We start from the raw sequence: 21,734 nt of genomic DNA on the forward strand, positions 1-21,734 counted from the left end.
TGGAAAATTCCAGAAAATGATGTCATGCCTTTAGAAGCTTCTGATAGGCTCATTTGAGTCAATTAGAGGTGTACCTGTGGATGTATTTTAAGTCCTACCTTCAAACTCAGTGCCTCTTTGCTTAACCTCGTGCGAAAATCAAAATAAATCAGCCAAGACCTCATAAAAAAATTTGTAGACCTCCACAAGTCTGGTTCATCCTTGGGAGCAATTTCCAAACGCCTGACGGTACCACGTTCATCTGTACAAACAATAGTACGCAAGTATAAACACCATGGGACCACGCAGACGTCATTCCGCTCAGGAAGGAGACACATTCTGTCTCCTAGAGATGAACGTACTTTGGTGCAAAAAGTGCAAATCAATCCCAGAACAACATCAAAGGACCTTGTGAAGATGCTGGAGGAAACAGGTACAAATGTATCTATATCCACAGTAAAACGAGTCCTATACCGACATAACCTGAAAGGCTGCTCAGCAAGGAAGAAGCCACTGCTCCAAAACCGCCATTAAAAAGGCAGACTACGGTTTGCAACTGCACATGGGGACAAAGACAGTACTTTTTGGAGAAATGTCCTCTGGTCTGATGAAACAAAAATAGAACTGTTTTGCCATAATGACCATCATTATGTTTGGAGGAGAAAGAGGGATGCTTGCAAGCCGAAGAACACCATCGCAACCGTGAAGCACGAGGGTGGCAGCTTCATGTTGTGGGGGTGGCAGCATCATGTTGTGGGGGTGCTTTTCTGCAGGAGGGACTGGTGCACTTCACGAAACAGATGGCTTCATAAGGAAAGAAAATGTATGTGGATATATTGAAGCAACATCTCAAGACATCAGTCAGGAAGGTAAAGCTTGGTCGCAAATGGGTCTTCCAAATGGACAATGACCCCAAGCATACTTCCAAAGTTGTGGCAAAATGGCTTAAGGACAACAAAGTCAAGCTATTGGAGTCGCCATCACGAAGCCCTGACCTCAATCCTACAGAACATTTGTGGGCGGAACTAAAAAAGCATGTGCGAGCAAGGAGGCCTACAAACCTGACTCAGTTACACCAGCTCTGTCAAGAGGAATGGGACAAAATTCACCCAACTTTTGTGGGAAGCATGTGGAAGGCTACCTGAAATGTTTGACCCAAGTTAAACCATTTAAAGGCAATGCTACCAAATACGAATTGAGTGTATGTAAACTTCTGACCCACTGGGAAGGTGATGAACAAAATAAAAACTGAAGTACATCATAAAGTGGTGATCCTAACTGACCTAAGACAGGGCATTTTTACTAGTATTAAATGTCAGGAACTGTGAAAAACTGAGTTTAAATGTATTTAGCTAAGGTACAGGTAAACTTCCGACTTCAACTGTAGCACTGTTCTTTTTGTGTGTGTAACAGGGAGTTAGCAAATAAAATGGCCACTGGATTTATGCAAATAATTATGATATCATTCTCCCAGATAGACATAGGCTACATTTAACAGAAGACTGTTAGGCCTATCATTAGCATCACAATATTTTTCCTATTCCTTATTTGTTTGAAAGCTGGATGTTTTACTTCATATTATGAGGCATGTCTTACCTTGCTTCAAAGTACCCTATAGACAAAATCCCACCTTAGAAACATGGAGGCAATTATTTTATAAAGACTTCCTCATTATGCGTTATCCTGGTCTATTGTTTTTCTTCTAACTTTCTTTCATTGTCCAGCAGCCAAAGGTAATATTAGCAACTTGTGATAGTTTTTGCATCTTAAGATCTCCCCTCTTTCTAAATTTCTAACTTTTATTTTTAAATCTCTGTCTATGAATCAGCTCACAAGTGAGGAGTGCTTTTGAGAAGATGTTTTCTTGCTAATTGCATTTTGGAACATTCAGGCATAGGCCTACCGCCGTGTGCACATTGCTGCACTTAAAATGTGAAGAAAATAATAGTTGATCAACATTTTAAGCTAAACATTTTGATCTGTTCCATCAGCTTTCTTAATTGATACATTGTATACCTCCACTACACTACTTCAATACGCATCGTGGGGATTAAGTAGTGAGTATACACAATGCCTACTGAAAAATAAGTGGGTATACAGCGTATACCTCCGTATACCCTCCACTACACCACTTGGCTCAACTAACCCTTGGCATGACTTACCCCACTCTCCTCCACTGTATTGTATTGGTCTGACCTTATATTCCCAAGCTCCTGGGCTCCCGAGTGGCGCAGCGGTCTAAGGCACTGCATCTCAGTGCTAGAGGTGTTATTACATACACCCTGGTTTGAATCCAGGCTGTACCACAACTGGCTGTGATTGGGAGTCCCATAGGGCGGCGCACAATTGGCCCAGCGTTGTCCGGGTTAGGCCAGTGTAGGCCATCCTTGTAAATACGATTTTTTTCTTAACTGACTTGCCTAGTTAAATAAAGGTTGTTTTTTATGTGAACACGTTTTCCAAAAATTCTTAAATATCTGCTCAGAATTAAGATTCAAAGGTGCTGAAAGAATGGGGTGTCAGCTATGACATGACACCTTGAGTTTGAACATTTTTATTTGGTTATTGAACTACAGTAGGTGAAGTGGATTTGCTTCTGGTAACGGAATTACAGTGAAGGAATTAAATCATGGGTCCCTGATCTGTCCTATACAGAAATTGAAAATGATGGATATGAATATCATTAAGGTGATGTATCCTGAATAGGTACATAAAGGTAGAAATATGCTATTTCCTTTTTCATATTTGGATACTGTTCTACACGCTGGCTGGTGTTGTAATGAGCTGCGCCCCAAACAAGACTACATTTGGTTGGTCTGGACCTGACCAGATCTGAAACAATCATAGATGTCTACGTTACAAGTTGGGCATCACAGTACAGCACAGTAGAGCACAGTACAGTTCAGTACAGTAGAGTACAGTAAAGTAAATATGTTCAGTAGAGTACAGTACAATAAAGTACATTTCAGTAATTTATACTGTACTCTACTTTAGTATGCTCTACTGTACTGTACTGAACTCTACTGTGCAGTACTCTACTTTTCTTTACTGTGCTGTTCTGTACTGTAATGTAATGCCGGTGATGTGGATGTCGATTATGGCAGCCCCCCACACCTCTCTGATTCAGAGGGTTTGGCTTAAATGTAGAAGACGCATTTCAGTTGAATGCATTCAGTTGTACAACTGACTAGGTATCCCCCTTTCCCTTTTTCCTTTACTGTTATCTACTGTGCTCTACTTTACTGTCCAAACTACCGGTGTCGGTCAGTTCTCAGTGGTTGAGGATGCTTATTACTGTCAATAGGTGGTAGGTGTCATAGAAGCTGTCAGTAATAGCCGGGAGAGGTGACATTAACTGGAGAAAGAGAGGAGTGAGAGAGTGAGCGAGACCGGCAGAGAGAGAAAGGGAGAGTGAGGGGATTTCCAGACTGTTTTCACAGTCTTGCTTTTAACACCTGATGATACAGTTATGAGCTGAACATAACAGCATCCCAGTGGAAGGGAGTACAGTAGCAGGTGACCCAACTGTGGTTTGTGACTACTATGATTTCCCATTGTAGCCAATTCAATTGCCGTTACAGATTTTTCAGTCATTCCGTTAGCGATTTGGTAACATAATTATGAGTTCTAATCACTTAATAAAACAAACTTGAGATCAGTAAAAACACCAGAACTAATTGGTAGGTCTACCTTTACTTGTTACCACTTCTTTGAACTTTCATTATCCTCCCTCCTCATGAGGGAGAGAAATGAGAAAAATAAGAGAGCTTGGGCCTATAAGGTAAGGTTCTAGCTATCTGCAGACAGATGATTGTGAGATAGTTGGTTTGAATAATGTTTTTTGCTGTGTGTGCTGTCATTCTGTGAACAAACTTTGCATCTGCACTGTTCTCCAAGTAAATGTGTTTTTGTTACATTTTCTGTGGATATTCTTAAAAGTAGTCATTGTGCATTGAGTTGTATGGTTTGTTAACCTTTGCAATCATTGTTTTTTTGTTTGACATACATTTTACATTTGCAAACCAACTCTGTGTTGAATTGCCCTCTATTAACAGTAACAGGTTCATAATGGCATGGGGGACTAAAGACAGTTTGCAAAATATCTGGCCCATTGATGATTTCAAATGGTAGGAATTCCCATTAAAATCTCTTCAGAGGAAAGTGTGTGATTTACTGCATGTTGTTCCTACTGTGCTCTCTGTGTCCACACTATGGTATGTATGTATGGCCTTCCCCTTCACAGGCTAGAAAATCAATTGTGATTGTGATGCCGTAGTCAGCAAAACCAGCAAATGGCTGAAGTCGGAGTGAGCACACACTGGCTGCATCCCAAATGGCACCCTATTCCCTACAAAGTGCAATCCTTTTGACCAGAGCCATATGGGCCTTGGTCAAAAGTAGCACACTCTTTAGGGCATAGGGTGCCATTTGGGATGCATACACTGTCCATGTGCTGTGTGACACTGATTACTTCAACCCATTCTGCTCACTTTCCCTCCACCACATAACACAGAGCTTGTCATTAGCTAATAGCTATAATACTCTGTTGCCCTAGGATATAAAACTGTACCATAGCTTGTATTATTTCAAGGATCTCCTTCAAGGTCTAACATCTAATGGAATTGACAATATTGCAAATGCTTCTGATCAACAAGTTTAGGTTTCATGTATACAGCATATTATGGAATATGTCATCTTTGCTAAAGAAAAATATATATCATATAAGCCATCCAGTTTTAAAATAAAGAGCTCACTATGGGACTTTGGAAGCCAGAACCAGCTCCACTTGAAGCATTCGACATACTGTAGAACTGAAAGACAACTGCACAGGTTTGATTTAGGTATACAAGCATACCTTATTTCCCAGAGCAAACTGAACATGCTGGATGACAGAATAGACAGCCATACATAATGACATCTGTAGAAAAACGTCTAGAAGTGGCAGTAGAGGACAATTGAAAAATACAGCTCAATTCCATATTAAAACGTGATACTGTTTCGTATTTCCAAAGCAGCACAAAGATTGCAGTAATTACAAAGTTTGATGTTATTTCTAGGCTGTGGGAGAACCACAGAGTAAGGGAGCGTATTATCACAGACATGTCCGAGTTATTCATGGGCACGTGTGAGTCGATTGAGGAGCTTGAGCTTCTCTGCACTTGTACAGTATCTCAACTCTTTTGAAATTCCCCTTTTCATCCTCCAACAGCCCCTTTTGTGATTATTTCACAGAGATCCATTTGCCCTCAAATGTGGAAAGTTTAGCTCCACCAAGTCAAATGGCTACCTATAGGATGTAAGAGACATTATGGAGGAAGTGACAAACAATACTACGGGGCTATATTCAAACAAAATCTGAACAAAATACTTCACATTTTCTCTTATCAAGACATTTCAACCAATAATGGAGAGTGCCATGGTCAATTGAACTGAATAGTAAGGTTATTGATTTACCCTTTAGGGTAATTAATTACCTTTAAATACCTTTCAAAAGAGCATTCACACTAAAACTAACAATTGTATGCTGAAATAGAACCATGCCATTCTTGTTCCTATGGATGTCTTGTAAGCATACTAATTAGTTACCATAACAAGATTTGTAACCCTTTGTGGGTTTACCTTTTTGACTATACCCCCCCTACGGGGCTATATTCAAACAAAATCTGAACAAAATACTTCACATTTTCTCTTATCAAGACATTTCAACCAATAATGGAGAGTGCCATGGTCAATTGAACTGAATAGTAAGGTTATTGATTTACCCTTTAGGGTAATTAATTACCTTTAAATACCTTTCAAAAGAGCATTCACACTAAAACTAACAATTGTATGCTGAAATAGAACCATGCCATTCTTGTTCCTATGGATGTCTTGTAAGCATACTAATTAGTTACCATAACAAGATTTGTAACCCTTTGTGGGTTTACCTTTTGACTATACCCCCCCCATCTTTCAGAGATATGATTCGGCTTGAGGATGAACATTACAGGAGCACTCAACAGACAGCAAACTATCTTGCCGGGACCTCTTTTTCATTCAAATCACTTCACCATTCTAAGGTTTGACCAGGGATCACAATGTCTAATTCTAAACATGTCACACACTCACAGGAAGTGTGCAACAAAAAAGTAAGACGGCACCAGTGAACCTGTGTGGCTTAGTAAAGCATGGCGCTTACAACGTTTAACCCACAATAGTGGTTAAATTCCCGCTGGGGACACCCATATAAAAACGCATACATGCACTACTGGAAGTAGCTTTGGATAAAACGTCTACTAATGGCATATATTACTGTTTAATGGAAATATGAGCATGCATGAGACTCATTTGCCTCCTTTCCATCTCTGAAAGGGTCTGTGTAGCAAAATTTCTGAGGAACTCAGCAGCAGAGTCCGCATAACACTATCGCCACTGAGGTATTAGATATACATTCGAGGCCTACATTAGAGAGGCTGATGCAACTCTTAAAATCTGCAATATGTAACTTTTTGGGTGACCCAACCAAATTCATAATTCTCATTGAAAGCAAGTCTAAGAAGCAGGTAGATTTTTTCCATAGTGCTCTATTTCAATGCTTCCCGTTCTTAAGTTTAGTTTTTGCGTCTTTTACTTTCGGTTTTGCACACCAGCTTCAAACTGTTGAAAATACAAGATTTTTGTTTATTGAAAAGATAGTACAATGATTCTCTAGTCTACACATTGCTTGTTTGGTTACATAAACTGAAACTAGGTGAACTATTAGAATTTTTACAACCAGGCAATGACGGAGCGATTTCTGCGTATTGCACCTTTAAATGGGACAACCATTTTCACAATGCTTTGAGGATAATAAACTGACCCATGTTACCATGAGATCAGATGGTCCCAATGGCCTCCGTCTCATTTGCAACACCAGTGAAGGTAGTTAGTGTTACCTGGGGAAGGATTGTAATCTCACTTTGTTATTTGAAAAAGTTTTAATATTTAAAATAATTACCTGAGATTCAAGGGACTAAAGACACATTTGGGAGCATTCCCATATAGCCTAGCCATGTGTGCTTTCTTTCTGAGATACTCAGCTTCACACCACTGAAGCAGTCTTGTTAGTCTAGCAGTCTTGTTAGTCTACATTCAGGCATAACTTTATCAGTACATTCTTATAAACTCAGCAAAAAAAGAAACGTCCCTTTTTCAGGACCCTGTCTTTCAAAGATAATTAGTAAAAATCCAAATAACTTTACAGATCTTCATTGTAAAGGGTTTAAACACTGTTTCCCATGCTTGTTCAATGAACCTTAAACAATGAATGAACATGCACCTGTGGAACGGTTGTTAAGACACTAACAGTTTACAGACGGAAGGCAATTAAGGTCACAGTTATGAAAACTTAGGACACTACTAACTTAGGACACTAAGAGGCCTTTCTACTTACTCTGAAAATCACCAAAAGAAAGATGCCCAGGGTCCCTGCTCATCTGCGTGAACGTGCCTGAGGCATGCTGCAAGGAGGCATGAGGACTGCAGATGTGGCCAGGGCAATAAATTGCAATGTCTGTACTGTGAGACACCTAAGACAGCGCTACAGGGAGACAGGATGGACAGCTGATCGTCCTCGCAGTGGCAGAGCATGTGTAACAACACCTGCTCAGGATCGGTACATCCGGACATCACACCTGCGGGACAGGTACAGGATGGCAACAACAACTGCCCGAGTTACACCAGGAACGCACAATCCCTCCATCAGTGCTCAGACTGTTTGCAATAGGCTGAGAGAGGCTGGGCTGAGGGCTTGTAGGTCTGTTATAAGGCAGGTCATCACCAGACATCACCGGCAACAACGTCGCCTATGGGCACAAACCCACCATTGCTGGACCAGACAGGAGGGGCAAAAAGTGCTCATCACTGACGAGTTGAGGTTTTGTCTCACCAGGGTTGATGGTCAGATTCACGTTTATCGTCGAAGGAATGAGCGTTACGCCGAGGCCCGTACTCTGGAGCGGGATCGATTTGGATGCGGAGGGTCAGTCATGGTCTGGGGCGGTGTGTAACAGCATCATCGGACTGAGCTTGTCATTGCAGGCAATCTCAGCGCTGTGCGTTACAGGGAAGACCATTTTAATTGAACAACACATGTAGAGACTAAGTAATTCCACAGGTTTTCATCTGTGAACTGCCTCTCAATGTGACTGGATTGAATTCTTAGAAGTGTGAAATTCCACAGTAACGGAATTATGCTGAGACTTTTCACTTTAAAATGTATGCCAAACAAAATCCTTTGATTTCCAAGTTTAACAAACCATACAACTATATAAAAACACATTTACTTGAAGAACAGTGCAAATGCAAAGTTTGGTAACATAATGACGGCACCAACAGCACAAACCGCCAATCTGTTACCAAGATTTTCATCTGCACTCTTCTTCAAGTAAACGTTTTTGTCAAATGTTCTGTGTACATTTTTAAAAGTAGTCCTTGTGCATAGAGTTGTAAGGTTTGTTAAACTTTGAAATCACCCTCAGCTTAATTCCTTTACCGTGGAATTGCCCTAGTGCAATTCCCAAATGCTTATGCAAAGTTTCAAGCACCTAATCTGGATTTAATGGATATGATGACTCAATCCAGATATCGGACTGATTGCGTTCACTTCCTCTTTCTTTTGTTTGCGAGAGTATTGCAGGCAACAATGGCCCATCTCAGGGTAACATATTAGGCAAACTGATGAAGACAGTATTTATTTTAGATGCACAAATATTTGTTGTTTCCATCAGCCATAGTAGGCTTTATGCTACCACTACGTTGTCACTGTGGATGTGATGAAAAGCTGACAGATCAGACCTTTTCCCAGCATTATCACCCACAGGACCAGACCTCAACCGATCATGATTTTCTGAAAATGGAAGCTATAATAGGCCTGTAATGTGAGCAGTATAGTCAAAACCAAAAGCAAAAGAATTACAACTGTCTAATTGTACATTTGACACATGCTTTTTATTATTTCTGATCATGAATGACCACAAGTTGCCATAATATGCATATTCATGGAACATAAGCTGCCACTGGCACACTTGTCTGTGATTGTGAAGCAGCACAGTTCGAGAACTGAAGCAGTGGAATGTAAAAATATGCTTCTAAAGATGTGGCTCTAAAACCATTTTAGTATTCATTTCACAGTGGGACATCATGTTTGTGACTCAGAATCATCAAAGATATGGGCAATATTGACTAATAGCCTATTTTAATCCAACATGCTCATTCAACTAACGGGATAGCCACTCAGAACGAGAGCAATAGCCTACTCTACCAGCTGATTCAAAAAGATGGTTAGACCTCTAAGAAGGTTAGAACAAGAAAAGTTAAAAATGTAGGGTAAATGCAAAGTGCATGGATATGCACAAGAGCAATGTATTAAGATTCCAGCAACATGGTTTATCAAACGCCGTGTAGACTGGTCAATGTAGACTAACAGCAATCAAGTAGGCTAACGTTACATTGTAGCAGTATATTGTCGCAGGTATCCAAATTGTAGCAGGTATGCAAAGTGTGTTACATTATAGCCTAAACGTAAGCAAAATAGTTATGTTATAGCCTAGAATACTTGTATTATATGCCCAATATGTTGACTGAAAAAAGAGATAGAGAAGAAAGTAGAAGTAGAAGAAGAACAATAAAAAAAACGGTTCAGGCTATGTGGATGTGTGGGTTGTCAGAGAATCCCATCTCAAAACGTGTAATTGTTATAATAAGGAATGGAATCACATTGAATGGAAACACGCGTTGGTGGAAACACGTCCAGTTTCAGTTAAACACCCCATGCCATGCATGTCTATTGCACAAATGTTGCAGGCTGCTGAACAAGAAGCAGAGGCAGGTGAGAAAATGTGTAGACTTCAATCTCTAGGCAGTAACGGACTAGGAGGACTGCACTTTGTTATTACCTTGTTCGCGTGGTAAAAGTCCAACGAGCTTAGACAACTTGGATCAGAACCCACACTTGATGGGTGCGCAGGATAAAATCTCACGTCCATATCAGGTTCTGCGAGACTGACGGCATGAAATCCGTTTCAGTGTCTTTGACTCACTCTATTGCTTAGCCAAACAAAATAAGAAAGAAGTAAAGAAATAAAAAGGGGTTGAGTTTTCTGTGCACTCTGTGCACTCTTCCCTCACATCCGTTTGCGGTCGAACTTCTGCACCAACTCGCGTCCTAGTGATGAACAGTCCTTTTTTTTCGCTTACTAGAGCGCGTCCGCTTTGGAGAACCAAAACAATTATCACTTAACGGTAGAACAAAAATAACAGCACATATGCAGATTAGTTATACTATTAAGTTAGGCATACTCCAGAACAAATGAAATAAAATGTTCCCCCTTGGTTTATTTAAAAAAGCATCAAATGAGCCCTCTGAATGTGTTTGTTTTTTCCCGTTGTTCTCATACTCCACAGGCTTTGTGACGGAGGAGCATATTCATGCATTGATTCCAGGCAATGGTTCGAGGACAGAGAAGTGGTTTGACTGTTCTTCACCATATGCCATGCGACCTCTACTGATAATAAATGGGAAAGAGGAATGGAGGGAAAGGGGGGAGGGGAGGTTGGTGGCTGCCTTGGCAACCGCTCTCCTTTCTGCAACTGCGCGTTTCAGATTAGCAATGTAGTAGTGTGCAGGGCTCTGCATTATAAAGCACACACAGATTAGCCTATACAGTATATTGCGTTCCAAAGGTTCCATTTGCTTTATTTAGTGTGCCAAGCCGAAAGGCACGAGGATCCACAGTCTGCATTCAATGCAATGTTTCGTCAACATACATGTTAATTTAAACACAAACACATATATAGAAATATAGAACTATGAACCTATAGAATTCCAAACAGTACACAAATATAAAGGTTTGGGTATACACAGCAACTATTACACATCGACCAACGACACAAACAGCTGTTATGAAATGAAATGTTACTGCAAAAAGCTGATTGAGCTCTTGGCATTGTTTTATTTTTATGTAAAAGATAAAACAATGTTGCCTTAAAACATCCAATGTTATTTCAGACGAAGCAGAGGAGGGTTTGCATTCTTTTAGCAATGATTATGAAGTTAACAATTGGTAACTTGGTATATAGAGGCTATGTCTAAATCCATCACAACAAAAAGGCATCATGGGAAATTACTTTGAATGTTAAAAGTAGGCTAATAGGAATGGCTATTGGCTATTATCATGCTTTGTCTAAGATCGACATTATTTTTATATGTTTTGCCAATTGTGCTTGCATTTATACAGATAATATAATGGTATAGCAATTGGCACCACTTTTATCAAAACAATAACAGATAGGAGTATGTTTAATGACTAGCATATATGAATATAAATACATTGATTATTAGGTTTCGTTACTGATTAGTAACATGAGTTGTGATAAACATTTTACATTCTCAAAGGAGTGCAAAATATGCACAGGAGCTACATATTATATTGGCAATTGAGTGCAAATGTATAGGGAAAGGTTGAAAGAGCTAGCTCCCTTTGACAGCTCACTGAATTTGATGGATAGCACTCCCTTGCCCTGTGATGTGCATGCACATTTGATGTTGAAATTGCCTATCCATGGGACCATTGTCTTTCAATCATGTCAAGGCAAAGTACAGATTACACTTTGCAGTGTTGTGTTATTATCATACCACTGTAGATCCATGCACCATGCACAAAATGGTTTATATGTTCATATAAAGTAGGTAAATATTTCAGGTGCCCATTGTCAATGTATTGTTGGTAGCCGCATTAAAAAATAATCCTTCCAAAAAATAATCCTTATCCAGAGTCCTTAGAATTATTATGATTTGCATTTACTGATAGTAAAAACATGAAAAGAGTATGGATCTGACTAAACATTTTATTTGTAGTAGGCTATATGTCATAATGGTATATTGACTGCATGATTATGATTGGTTGTGGACCTGTTCCGTTCTCGACCCAATAGTGCATGCCCGTTGTTTAGTATGGACCTGACTGTGTAGTTGTGCTTTACCACTGTCAGCACACACAGAGTTAACCCCGTGGCCCAGTGCCATAACTTCATGGGAATGGAATGTGGAGTGCTGTATGTATAGAGCTCCTTCCCAGAAGCCTTCACTGCCCACCGAATGCTAATGATCAGTATTATTGAAGCACAATTGATGTGCTAGCAACCAAACAAGAGAAACAAATTTCTACAAAAGATTTATTGTTCTTTAATTACTGAATGCTCAATGGCAATTAATGGAACAAATTACACTAGCCACTTTAATGCTAAACAAAATAAGATGCGAATGAAAGAAAACAATAGTAAAGATGAAAGCTGGATAACGTATTTTCGCTCGCTGTACTGCTTCTGCCGAATAATGCAAAAAATATGAATCAAGTTGACATCTTCACTGAGACAGGTTATTATAATACTACAATTTTTTCATTAAGCAGACAGTCTTATCCAGAGGGGTTAAGGGGTCAAGGTTACATCGACAGATTTTTCACTTAGTTGGCTTGGGATTCAAACCAGCAACCTTTCGGTTACTGGCCCAACGATCTTACCTGCTACTCTACTCCCCATACTATGCCCCCATACTATGCCGCCCCATACTATGCCGCCCCATACTATGCCGCCCCATACTATGCCTATGCCTCCCCCATACTATGCCGCCACCCCATACTATGCCTCACACCCCATACTATGCCGCCCTCCCATACTATGCCACCCCATACTATGCCGCCCCATACTATGCCTCCCCATACTATGCCTCCCCATTCTATGCCACCTCATACTATGCCACCCCATACTATGTCCCATTATCTCACACCACTGTCTGTATAATGATTTGGTAACTAGTACATTTAAAAAATATATATATATATTTAACCTTTATTTAACTAGGCAAGTCAGTTAAGAACAAATTCTGATTTACAATGACGGCCTACCCTGGCCAAACCCTAACCCTGACGACGCTGGGCCAATTGTCCTATGGGACTCCGAATCACGGCCATTTGTGATACAGCCTGAAATAGAACCATGGTCTGTAGTGAGGCATCTAGCACTGAGATGCAGTGCCTTAGACCGCTGCGCAACTTGGGAGCCCTGAATGCAAGTATCTTGCAAACTGCTGCTTCATTGCAAACTCTTGCTTCACCATTTTGTTTTTCAGTTACACTTTACACAAGCTTCAACTTATAATAGATTTATAGGATATTTCTAAAGTATTAATTAGCTAGATCTGCATAAAGGAAGTATAGTCTAAGTAGTGTCTACTTTAGATCTACATAAAGGATGCATAGCCTATGTAGGGTCTACTTTAGATCTGCATAAAGGATTCATAGCCTATGTAGTGTCTACTTTAGATCTGCAAAAAGGACTAATGGACAGTGTGAAAAGAGAGGCACATATTGTGAGTGATAACACTGTATGCACATTTCAGCACATTTCAGTGATGCCCTGAAAATGTTATTACACTTAATGTTCTGGATAAGCACAGCGCACGTTGGACAATTACATTTAATTGTTTGTTTTCTGTCTGTGTCTATAGCTTGCACAAGAACATCAGGACTCGTGATTTCACTTCTCACGGAGCAATTAGTTGATGGCAACATCAAGCTGCCCTTGACGTCTTTTCAAGGTACTGAACAGAACAGCACATTCCTAGAACATGTCTTCTATTTACTTTCCCACTGAGCTCTATACTGAGTATGGTTTGTCACCTAAATGGCTTTGGAGTAACACGTATTTCATAAAATCCATCAAAAACCTCTGGAACTAGGAAGCTGTTCCAGAAAGCAGGATCAATTAGTTAGCGAGCTAATTTTATTAAGATACCAAATAAACTCAAAATGTCCTGCTCCTGTTCAAAATATATACACTACTTACAGTATATACCCTTTACAAACCCTTTATAAGGGGTGCCTTAAAAAGCTAGACTTAGCTATACGAAATTAGCATTAGTAGTGGAACAAAAGTGTACCAAACGCATTTCAGCCCAGCTTAAACAACAAGGGAACAAGGTGCTAGACTGAGGAGTATTAGCAGTAGTGGGCTGACTTTAACCACAACAAAGAGCACAAAGCGAGAGGCTAATCTTCTCTGATTGCACATGCACAGATACTTTTAAACAGTATGTGTGGGTGCTGATGAGTGAAGCCTTTTGACTCAAACTCGACAATATCATTATCCAAAACCTCTGGCCGCACTGATGCCCGTTTAATGCAAAGTGTTATGAGGATGTCATTATTGGGGGTGCATGGTGCCAGGAAATATTACAACACATCTATCTCTACAAACTGTCAAATCTCTCCATTAAAAGTTACTTTTTTTTGCACTTTAGCTAACCCTAACCTAACCCTTTTTTATAACCTTAACCTAATTATCCTAACCTGCTACGTTAATTCTCCTAACATGCTGTGTAAGTTAATTTGATAAAAACGTTAAATCGGAGGACTGGCTCGTTGTATTGGCTCATTGTAATGTGCCGTCTTCCCTTCACTAGCCTCCACTGACCGGAGTCTAGCCATGACAGGAGTCCTGGGAAGAGCAGAGTAACTGACCTTTGACCCCAGTGTAGAAGGTCACGGGTTACCCTGTGTGTTCTACAGGGGCATGGGAACCAATCTGAAGTCTTCAGTGAGTCAACATTCTGGTCACATAGTATAAACAAAGGCTGAAATAACTCATAACTCTGCAGTTAGACGTCCATGGAAGGAGAAGAGGAGCATTAGTGTCTCTCCAGTCAACTTTGGATATTGTGTTTCCTACACACGTTGATATTTGTATCAATCTGTCCCCTCCTCTGTCTGCTTTCTATCGGACCCCGTCATACACCAGTGGAGGCTAGTGAAGGGAAGACGGCACATTACAATGAGCCAATACAACGAGCCAGTCCTCCGATTTAAAGTGACACTAGCCACCACTGCCTTACCACTGCCATATGCCCAGACAGCTCTAGTTTGGGCTCCATTCACAAGGTCACGCACTACATCCTCCAGAGGTCAACAACCGCTCCCATCCTCCTTTGCAGGAGATGTAGGTTTAGGACTTAATGCCACTAACATCAGAACCACCAAGATATTCAATCCAGTAGGGGTTTTACTGCTGATACATTGCGTAATTCTACATGAAAAGGAGAAGTAGGTTAAACATCCATGAACATTACAGAGATCATGTAATTTCTCTGATCTCATGTCTTCATTATGTCATCCTCATCTACTTTGAAAACGACCTTCAATACAGGCAAATTTTGGCAAATCTTTATTTGATAAAGTAGGGATGCAATATCTGCCTCTGCATGCAGGATAGACTGAAGAAAGACAGAGGAGCTCCTTTTAAAAATGACCCAGTTTGTCAGTCCAACCACGTTTCATTTACCACTTCATTTGAAGGAAATTGAAGCGACTACTTTAATTGCTTAGCTTTTCAGCTCTCGTTGTGGAGTGTGTATAACCAGTCTGAATGTCTTCACATATTAAAATGCCAACTTGTAAAAAATAGTATGGTTGTTTTTTTAATCTACTAAACCAGATCTCCAGAAAAGAACCTAAGTCACAATGCAAATTTATGACATTAGCTTGTAAAAATTACGACAACAATCACACTTAACCGTGGATTTGTTACAGTAATGCCAGAACCCTGAATTGGTTAAATTGAGGATAAATTATAAGATAACATCTGAACATGCTTTCTATCTGACCCAGCCTTTTACCGTCAATACCTTGTAAAGCACTTGGAATTTTTCACATGAGAACACAGCATAATTTCAGCAGTGGAATGATGATTCATTTTTATATAAAGAAAGCTGAACATCTATATAATCATGTCCCTTTCAAGCGAGCAATTAAGAGCACTTTTGAGGGGCCAGAATCAAATATGTTTCCAACCAGAGAAAAAAACACTAAGGTAATTTGGATGAACATGTTAATACCTAAAAGCATTGTGTTATAGATGTTGATATAGGAATACACTTTCTGCTATGACTGTAACAAAATGCTAATAGTTTAGAGTGTAGGTACTTCATTTTTGTCAGTGATTTATGTTGACAAATGATTATGAACAGATACATACAGCCCAAACACCAAAGCTATCAATTGTTAAACCACCTTATGTCATTCCTGGCTTCCATCCAGTTTCATTGGGCAAAAACAGGAGAAATGAATAGGGACATGCAAATGGGGAGCGATGCTTTGGGCAGTGTTTTAAAGATGTACTGTATTTAATCTAAAAATCCTGGATTATTAACCTGAGGGGCAGCATGTGGCACATCTGGTCTTTGGTCATGTCCTGGGCTTAATTCAATTCTCTCTGCCCTGGTTAACTCCCCCTTGCAGACTTGCTAGGGCTGAATAGTTAAATGAAATACAGAACAAAACACAAATGATTTACCAATTCATCTAATCAGCATGTTGTCAGTGTGACTTTTACAAAGATCCAAAAAATATAAATGTTCTACAGGGTTTAACCTATCATGTTTTACCTAAAATGTTCATAAGTACAAAGGTTGTAGTCAGGTTGATGAAATAGGGCAGGGAGGGAGTGTCTTACATGCAGTATATCAGGGGCAAGTGGTTTTGGAGGGAGATTTAATTTGATTTTAGGACATGTTTAGCCATAGGAACTTTATAAATTGTTACACCAAGGATTTCCACATTCTGGCACATACTCATACTGTAATAAATTGGTTGACACAAAAGCCTGTCAATTTTAATCATTTAACCCAATGAATCCAACTCTAATGGCAGTGCATTTTAGACTTCTAATCTCTTTTACACATGTTTGAGCTACAGATTGGATTATACCCTTTGTTTTTCTATTTCTTCTGCATCCGTCGGTACCAACCAGTAGTCTGTGTGATTAACGGGGGCTGCCCTAGAGTGGTGTTTGTGAGACAAGGGTGGATTCCAAAGGGGGCCGGGCCGGGTCTTGTATACAAACATGTCTGTAGAGTCCGAATGGTTTGAGGTACAAACTATTAAAAGCTATCACGAACATGCACATGTAACCTGTTTTGCTCTATGATGCTCACAAGCTACACAGGAGTCGTTAGAAGGTAAGGGGTTCTTCAACATAGAAAATCATAGGAAATCCCAGAAAACATTATTCTGTCATAACGTAGTTGCTGTCACAAACTCAAGTCAGATAAATGAAAAGCCAATTTTTTTTTGCTGGGATCTCGGGACTGATAGGGCTAAAAGCCTGTGAAGTGAAATAATTGAATTAATCTATTTGAAGGACAATCCATTGGATTCAGAGTTTCAGGATAAAACCTGTGAATGTGCATGGTTGTAGAATGGAATGTTAACCTTGTATACATTAACTCATGTTAATATGATTGAAACTAAATATTTTCCTGTGATATCATAATGTACAATCACATTCTAATCCAAGTACATCAGTGTATTAAAATGGCCAGCACTTACAGTTAGAGAATAGCGGCTATTGAAACCAATGAAGCACATTAATGGCCATGGTCAAGCATTGAATGCTAAAATACAAGCCCATTCCTGTGGAATCCTATCACAGTCCATTAGTGCAAATTCTTGTGATTCCTTTCCAGTGTTGTTCATCCATGGAAGGCGATTACATCAAAAACATTGACTAGTCCAAGTTCCGCACCTAGTCCAGGATCCACACGTGGAATAGCCTGCAGCCATTCTCTTAATTTGTCATGTTTATAAAGGTTTGTAATGTGCAAAATTGTTAAATAAATGTTTCATCAGTTGTATGATGATTTTGTAACGTTTATTGACTGAGTGGATAAAACGTGTTTACATTACAGGTCCTTACAGTAGCTACTGTAGCTAGCTAGCTACATTAGTGAAAAATAGGGAAACGCTAGCTAGCTAGCTACATTAGTGAAAAATAGGGAAATGCTAGCTAGCTAGCTACATTAGTGAAAAATAGGGAAATGCTAGCTAGCTAGCTTTACCAACCTGCTAGTATGTTTTACTAACTAAAACAGTTATTGCTTTGAGTCTGGAATAGGAAATTGAATTTGAATAGTTTTAATATAAATATTTGTCAAATCTATTAAAGAAAATTCAAACAAACATTTTCCCGTCTCCTTATTTCTCCTGACCAGCCTATTGTCTGCAAAAAAGGTAAATTCACGATGCGTTACGTTGCATTGTAGATACATGTATATCCCTTGTAACAACATTGTAATTACAATGTAACTAAAATCTAAAAAGGTTATACTTAATGTTCTCCTGTCTCCTAATTTCTGCTGACCAGCCTATTGTCTGCTAAGGTTGTTACATTGTAACTATATAGTAATTATAAAAGTTATACCCTACTGGGTTTCACTTTACAATAAATTGCTTGCTCTTGAATAGGTACATGATAATTACAAATGTATCCTATGCAACTGCATTGTACTTGATTCGGAATAGCCTTTGAGCCATGTCATAACATAGAAGTAAACAAATTGAAAATTACCGGTAGTTAATGACAGGGTGTACCCAACGTCATTGGGTGTGCCTTGTTACAGTTGTTGTTCAAATTTATCAGGTGACTTTGAAATGTGTGATTACAAGACATTAGTTACATAGTAAAACAAGAAAATGTGTAATAACATAATTAATTACACATATGGAATAACCATCAGCAAGTGGATGTGTAATTATACGTTCCTTGTTACAATTGTGTAATAACTACAACCCGTGTAATTACATAGTAACACATATGTAACAATAATAATTGAGTAGTTCTCATATGTGTCCTATTTGACACATGTACACATGTTTGAATTGGAAATGCGTTTTTTGCATATCTCACTCTCCCTGAGACGCCCTCGGAGAATGGAGTCACAGCCAGAGTCTGCCATTATGGCAATCCTGGAGTAATTAGGGTTAAGTGCAGTGCTTAATTTGTCACCTTGTGGCTAGGGGATTCGACTAGCGAACTTTCGGTTGCTGGCCCAATGGTCTAACCGCTAGGCTTTCCCACTACTATTTATTTATTTACACTACTATTTAACTACTATGTTGTTACTACATGTATTACTGTCTTAATTACATAGTAATAGGGGCAACTTAATGTAAAGTATTGCCTTTTTTTGGAAAACTAATAAAGCTACTGTAGATAAGGTATCTGCGTTTGAAATATCACATTGACATGAATGGCCATTACATGCTAGGTGTTGAATCATGTTTATCATAGCATTTTGCTTGGAATATGATGCATACATACAGTGCCTTGCAAAAGTATTCACCCCCTTGGTGTTTTTCCAATTTTTTTTTGCATTACAACCTGTAATTTAAATAGATTTTTATTTGAATTTTATGTAATGGACATACACAAAATAGTCCAAATTGGTGAAGATAATTTTTTCACCTCATTTGCTATGAAGCCCTTATATAAGATCTGGTGCAACCAATTACCTTCAGAAGTCACATACGATTGTAGTAGGAAGTTTACATACACTTAGGTTGGAGTCATTTTTCAACCACTCCACAAATTCTTGTTAACAAACTATAGTTTTGGAAAGTCGGTTAGGACATCTACTATGTGCATGACACAATACATTTTTCCAGCAATTGTTTGCAGACAGATTATTTCACTTATAATTCACTGTATCACAATTCCAGTGGGTCAGAAGTTGACTGTGCCTTTTAACAGCTTGGAAAATTCCAGAAAATGATGTCATGGCTTTAGAAGCTTCTGATAGGGTAAGTGACATCATTTGTACCTGTGGATGTATTTCAAGGCCTACCTTCAAACTCAGTGCCTCTTTGCTTGACATCATGGGGAAAAAATTTTAAAATCAGCCAAGACCTCAGAAAAAAATGTGTAGATCTCCACAAGTCTTGTTCATCCTTGGGAGCAATTTCCAAATGCCTGAAGGTACCACGTTCATATGTACAAACAATAGTACGCAAGCATAAACACCATGGGACCATGCAGAAGTCATTCCACTCAGGAAGGAGACGCAAATCAACCTTGCGAAGATGCTGGAGGAACATAACCTGAAAGGCCACTCAGCAAGGAAGAAGCAACTGCTCCAAAACCGCCATAAAAAAAGCCAGACTACGGTTTGCATCTGCACATGGGGAGAAAGATCATACTTTTTGGAGAAATGTCCTCTGGTCTGATGAAACAAAATAGATGGCATCATGAGGGAGGGAAATGATGTGGATATATTGAAGCAAGATCTCAAGATATCAGTCAGGAAGTTAAAGCTTGGTTGCAAATGGGTCTTTCAAATGGACAATGACCCCAAGCATACTTCCAAAGTTGTGGCAAAATGGCTTTATCCTGAAAGTCTTTGTGGGTGCTATTCAGATGAACTTTGAGTTTTCCCTTTTATCTCTGTTCCACACACACTGCCATCTTCTGGCACTACAATACATTTTATAATGTCCTTTCCAGCAATGTACTCAAAATAATCCCATACGGGGCTTTGCCTTTTGCGACCGACCTTTGCTATCGCCATTGTTCACAGCTATTGTACACGTTCATGCTTCGCGCTCGCCCTTATATTTCTTTCCTGTTAGCTACTGATAGCTTGTGATAGTGAAGCACAAGTTAGGCCTATTTGAAACATTGCCATCTACTGGTAGCATTTATCTGCCCGATTCGGAAGCTCGAAAACCCTATTAGAAAAAATAGCTTGAAAACGCCATTAGATTTTTTTTACCTTCCCTCATTCACTCAGTATCTTCCTGTCATGAAATGGCTGTTATGAAATTTGCCCATTAAAGGGAAGGTAACATGAGGCTTGAGTGCATTATATAAGCTCACTTAATGTTAAAAACATACAGTATTGCTATTCATAGAATGGATATTGGACGGGAAAGGGTTTCATTGCACAAAAACTGGATGGAGAAAATAGTCTTCCGTTGGATCAAGTTGCCTTAAGTGTAAAAATGTAAGCTTTATCAACGCTTCTTGAACTGTAAGGCTGTGCCATGAATTGTCTCATTGTAGAAAACAGGGCGGACAGAGTACGTGTATGCTGAACATCACTGCGAGAACAATGAATACAGAGTGCGAATTATACCGTGACATTTGGGGTGGTCTCAATTTTTATCATGGGACCTCCCTTCTTTTTTTTTTACGGTAAAAATGTATTACCTTTAATGTGGCATGAACAAAACCAGTCATGATGTTTCTATCTGATTGTCAAACAAATCACTTCAAAAAGTAAGCTACCTGCTCACATTTGTCCACTCTTAGATAATTACAGCATCCAAACAGTGCACAGTGCTCCCGCCAATAATTGGTTCAAACCATGACAGAGAGGTGGGGTGTTTAATTTGGAACACGTTTTTATTTTCATACCACGTTAGCAGCACAAACTTGCATGTTAAACAAAAAGGAGAATGGTTAAATTAGCAATATTTAGATCTCACCCCCAAAAAAAGTATAATAATGTGCACACTGAATTCATAAATTAATAAAATATGGCAATGAGAGGTGGGAACAACGATATCCTTTAAAAGTAATTTCAATTTCACCCACCTCTCTCTCTCTCTCTCTCTCTCTCTCTCTCTCTCTCTCTCTCTCTCTCTCTCTCTCACACACACACACACACACACACACACACATATACACATACACACACACAAACATTTTCAAGGGTGAGAGTGTTACAATGCCATTACCACTGAACACAGAATCTGGGGGAGGGAGGGGGGTATATCCATCAGATTTGATGGCATGGTGATGTAATGTTCTCTCCCACCACAGCTTAGAGAAAAGAGACCACATCAACACTATTCACCATTCTCTACACACAATGACCACGGTATTCACTTGCCTAACATTTCTCTTTA

General features: G+C 39.4%; 1 protein-coding gene across 2 annotated transcripts in view; it reads right to left on the reverse strand.

Annotated features, from left to right (window-relative positions):
- The window catches only part of LOC112221611 (TOX high mobility group box family member 2), a 115,691-nt gene extending 105,184 nt beyond the window's left edge, over nt 1-10,507 (reverse strand). For both annotated transcript variants that reach the window (XM_024383786.2, XM_024383785.2), the window contains exon 1: nt 9,894-10,507. In XM_024383786.2, the coding sequence (XP_024239554.1) occupies nt 9,894-9,983 (90 nt within the window). In that variant the 5' untranslated portion in view covers nt 9,984-10,507. The remainder of the gene's footprint in view (nt 1-9,893) is intronic.
- Nucleotides 10,508-21,734: the final 11,227 nt, after the last annotated feature.

Source organism: Oncorhynchus tshawytscha, linkage group LG22, assembly GCF_018296145.1.
Source record: "Oncorhynchus tshawytscha isolate Ot180627B linkage group LG22, Otsh_v2.0, whole genome shotgun sequence".
NCBI classification, from domain to species: domain Eukaryota; kingdom Metazoa; phylum Chordata; class Actinopteri; order Salmoniformes; family Salmonidae; genus Oncorhynchus; species Oncorhynchus tshawytscha.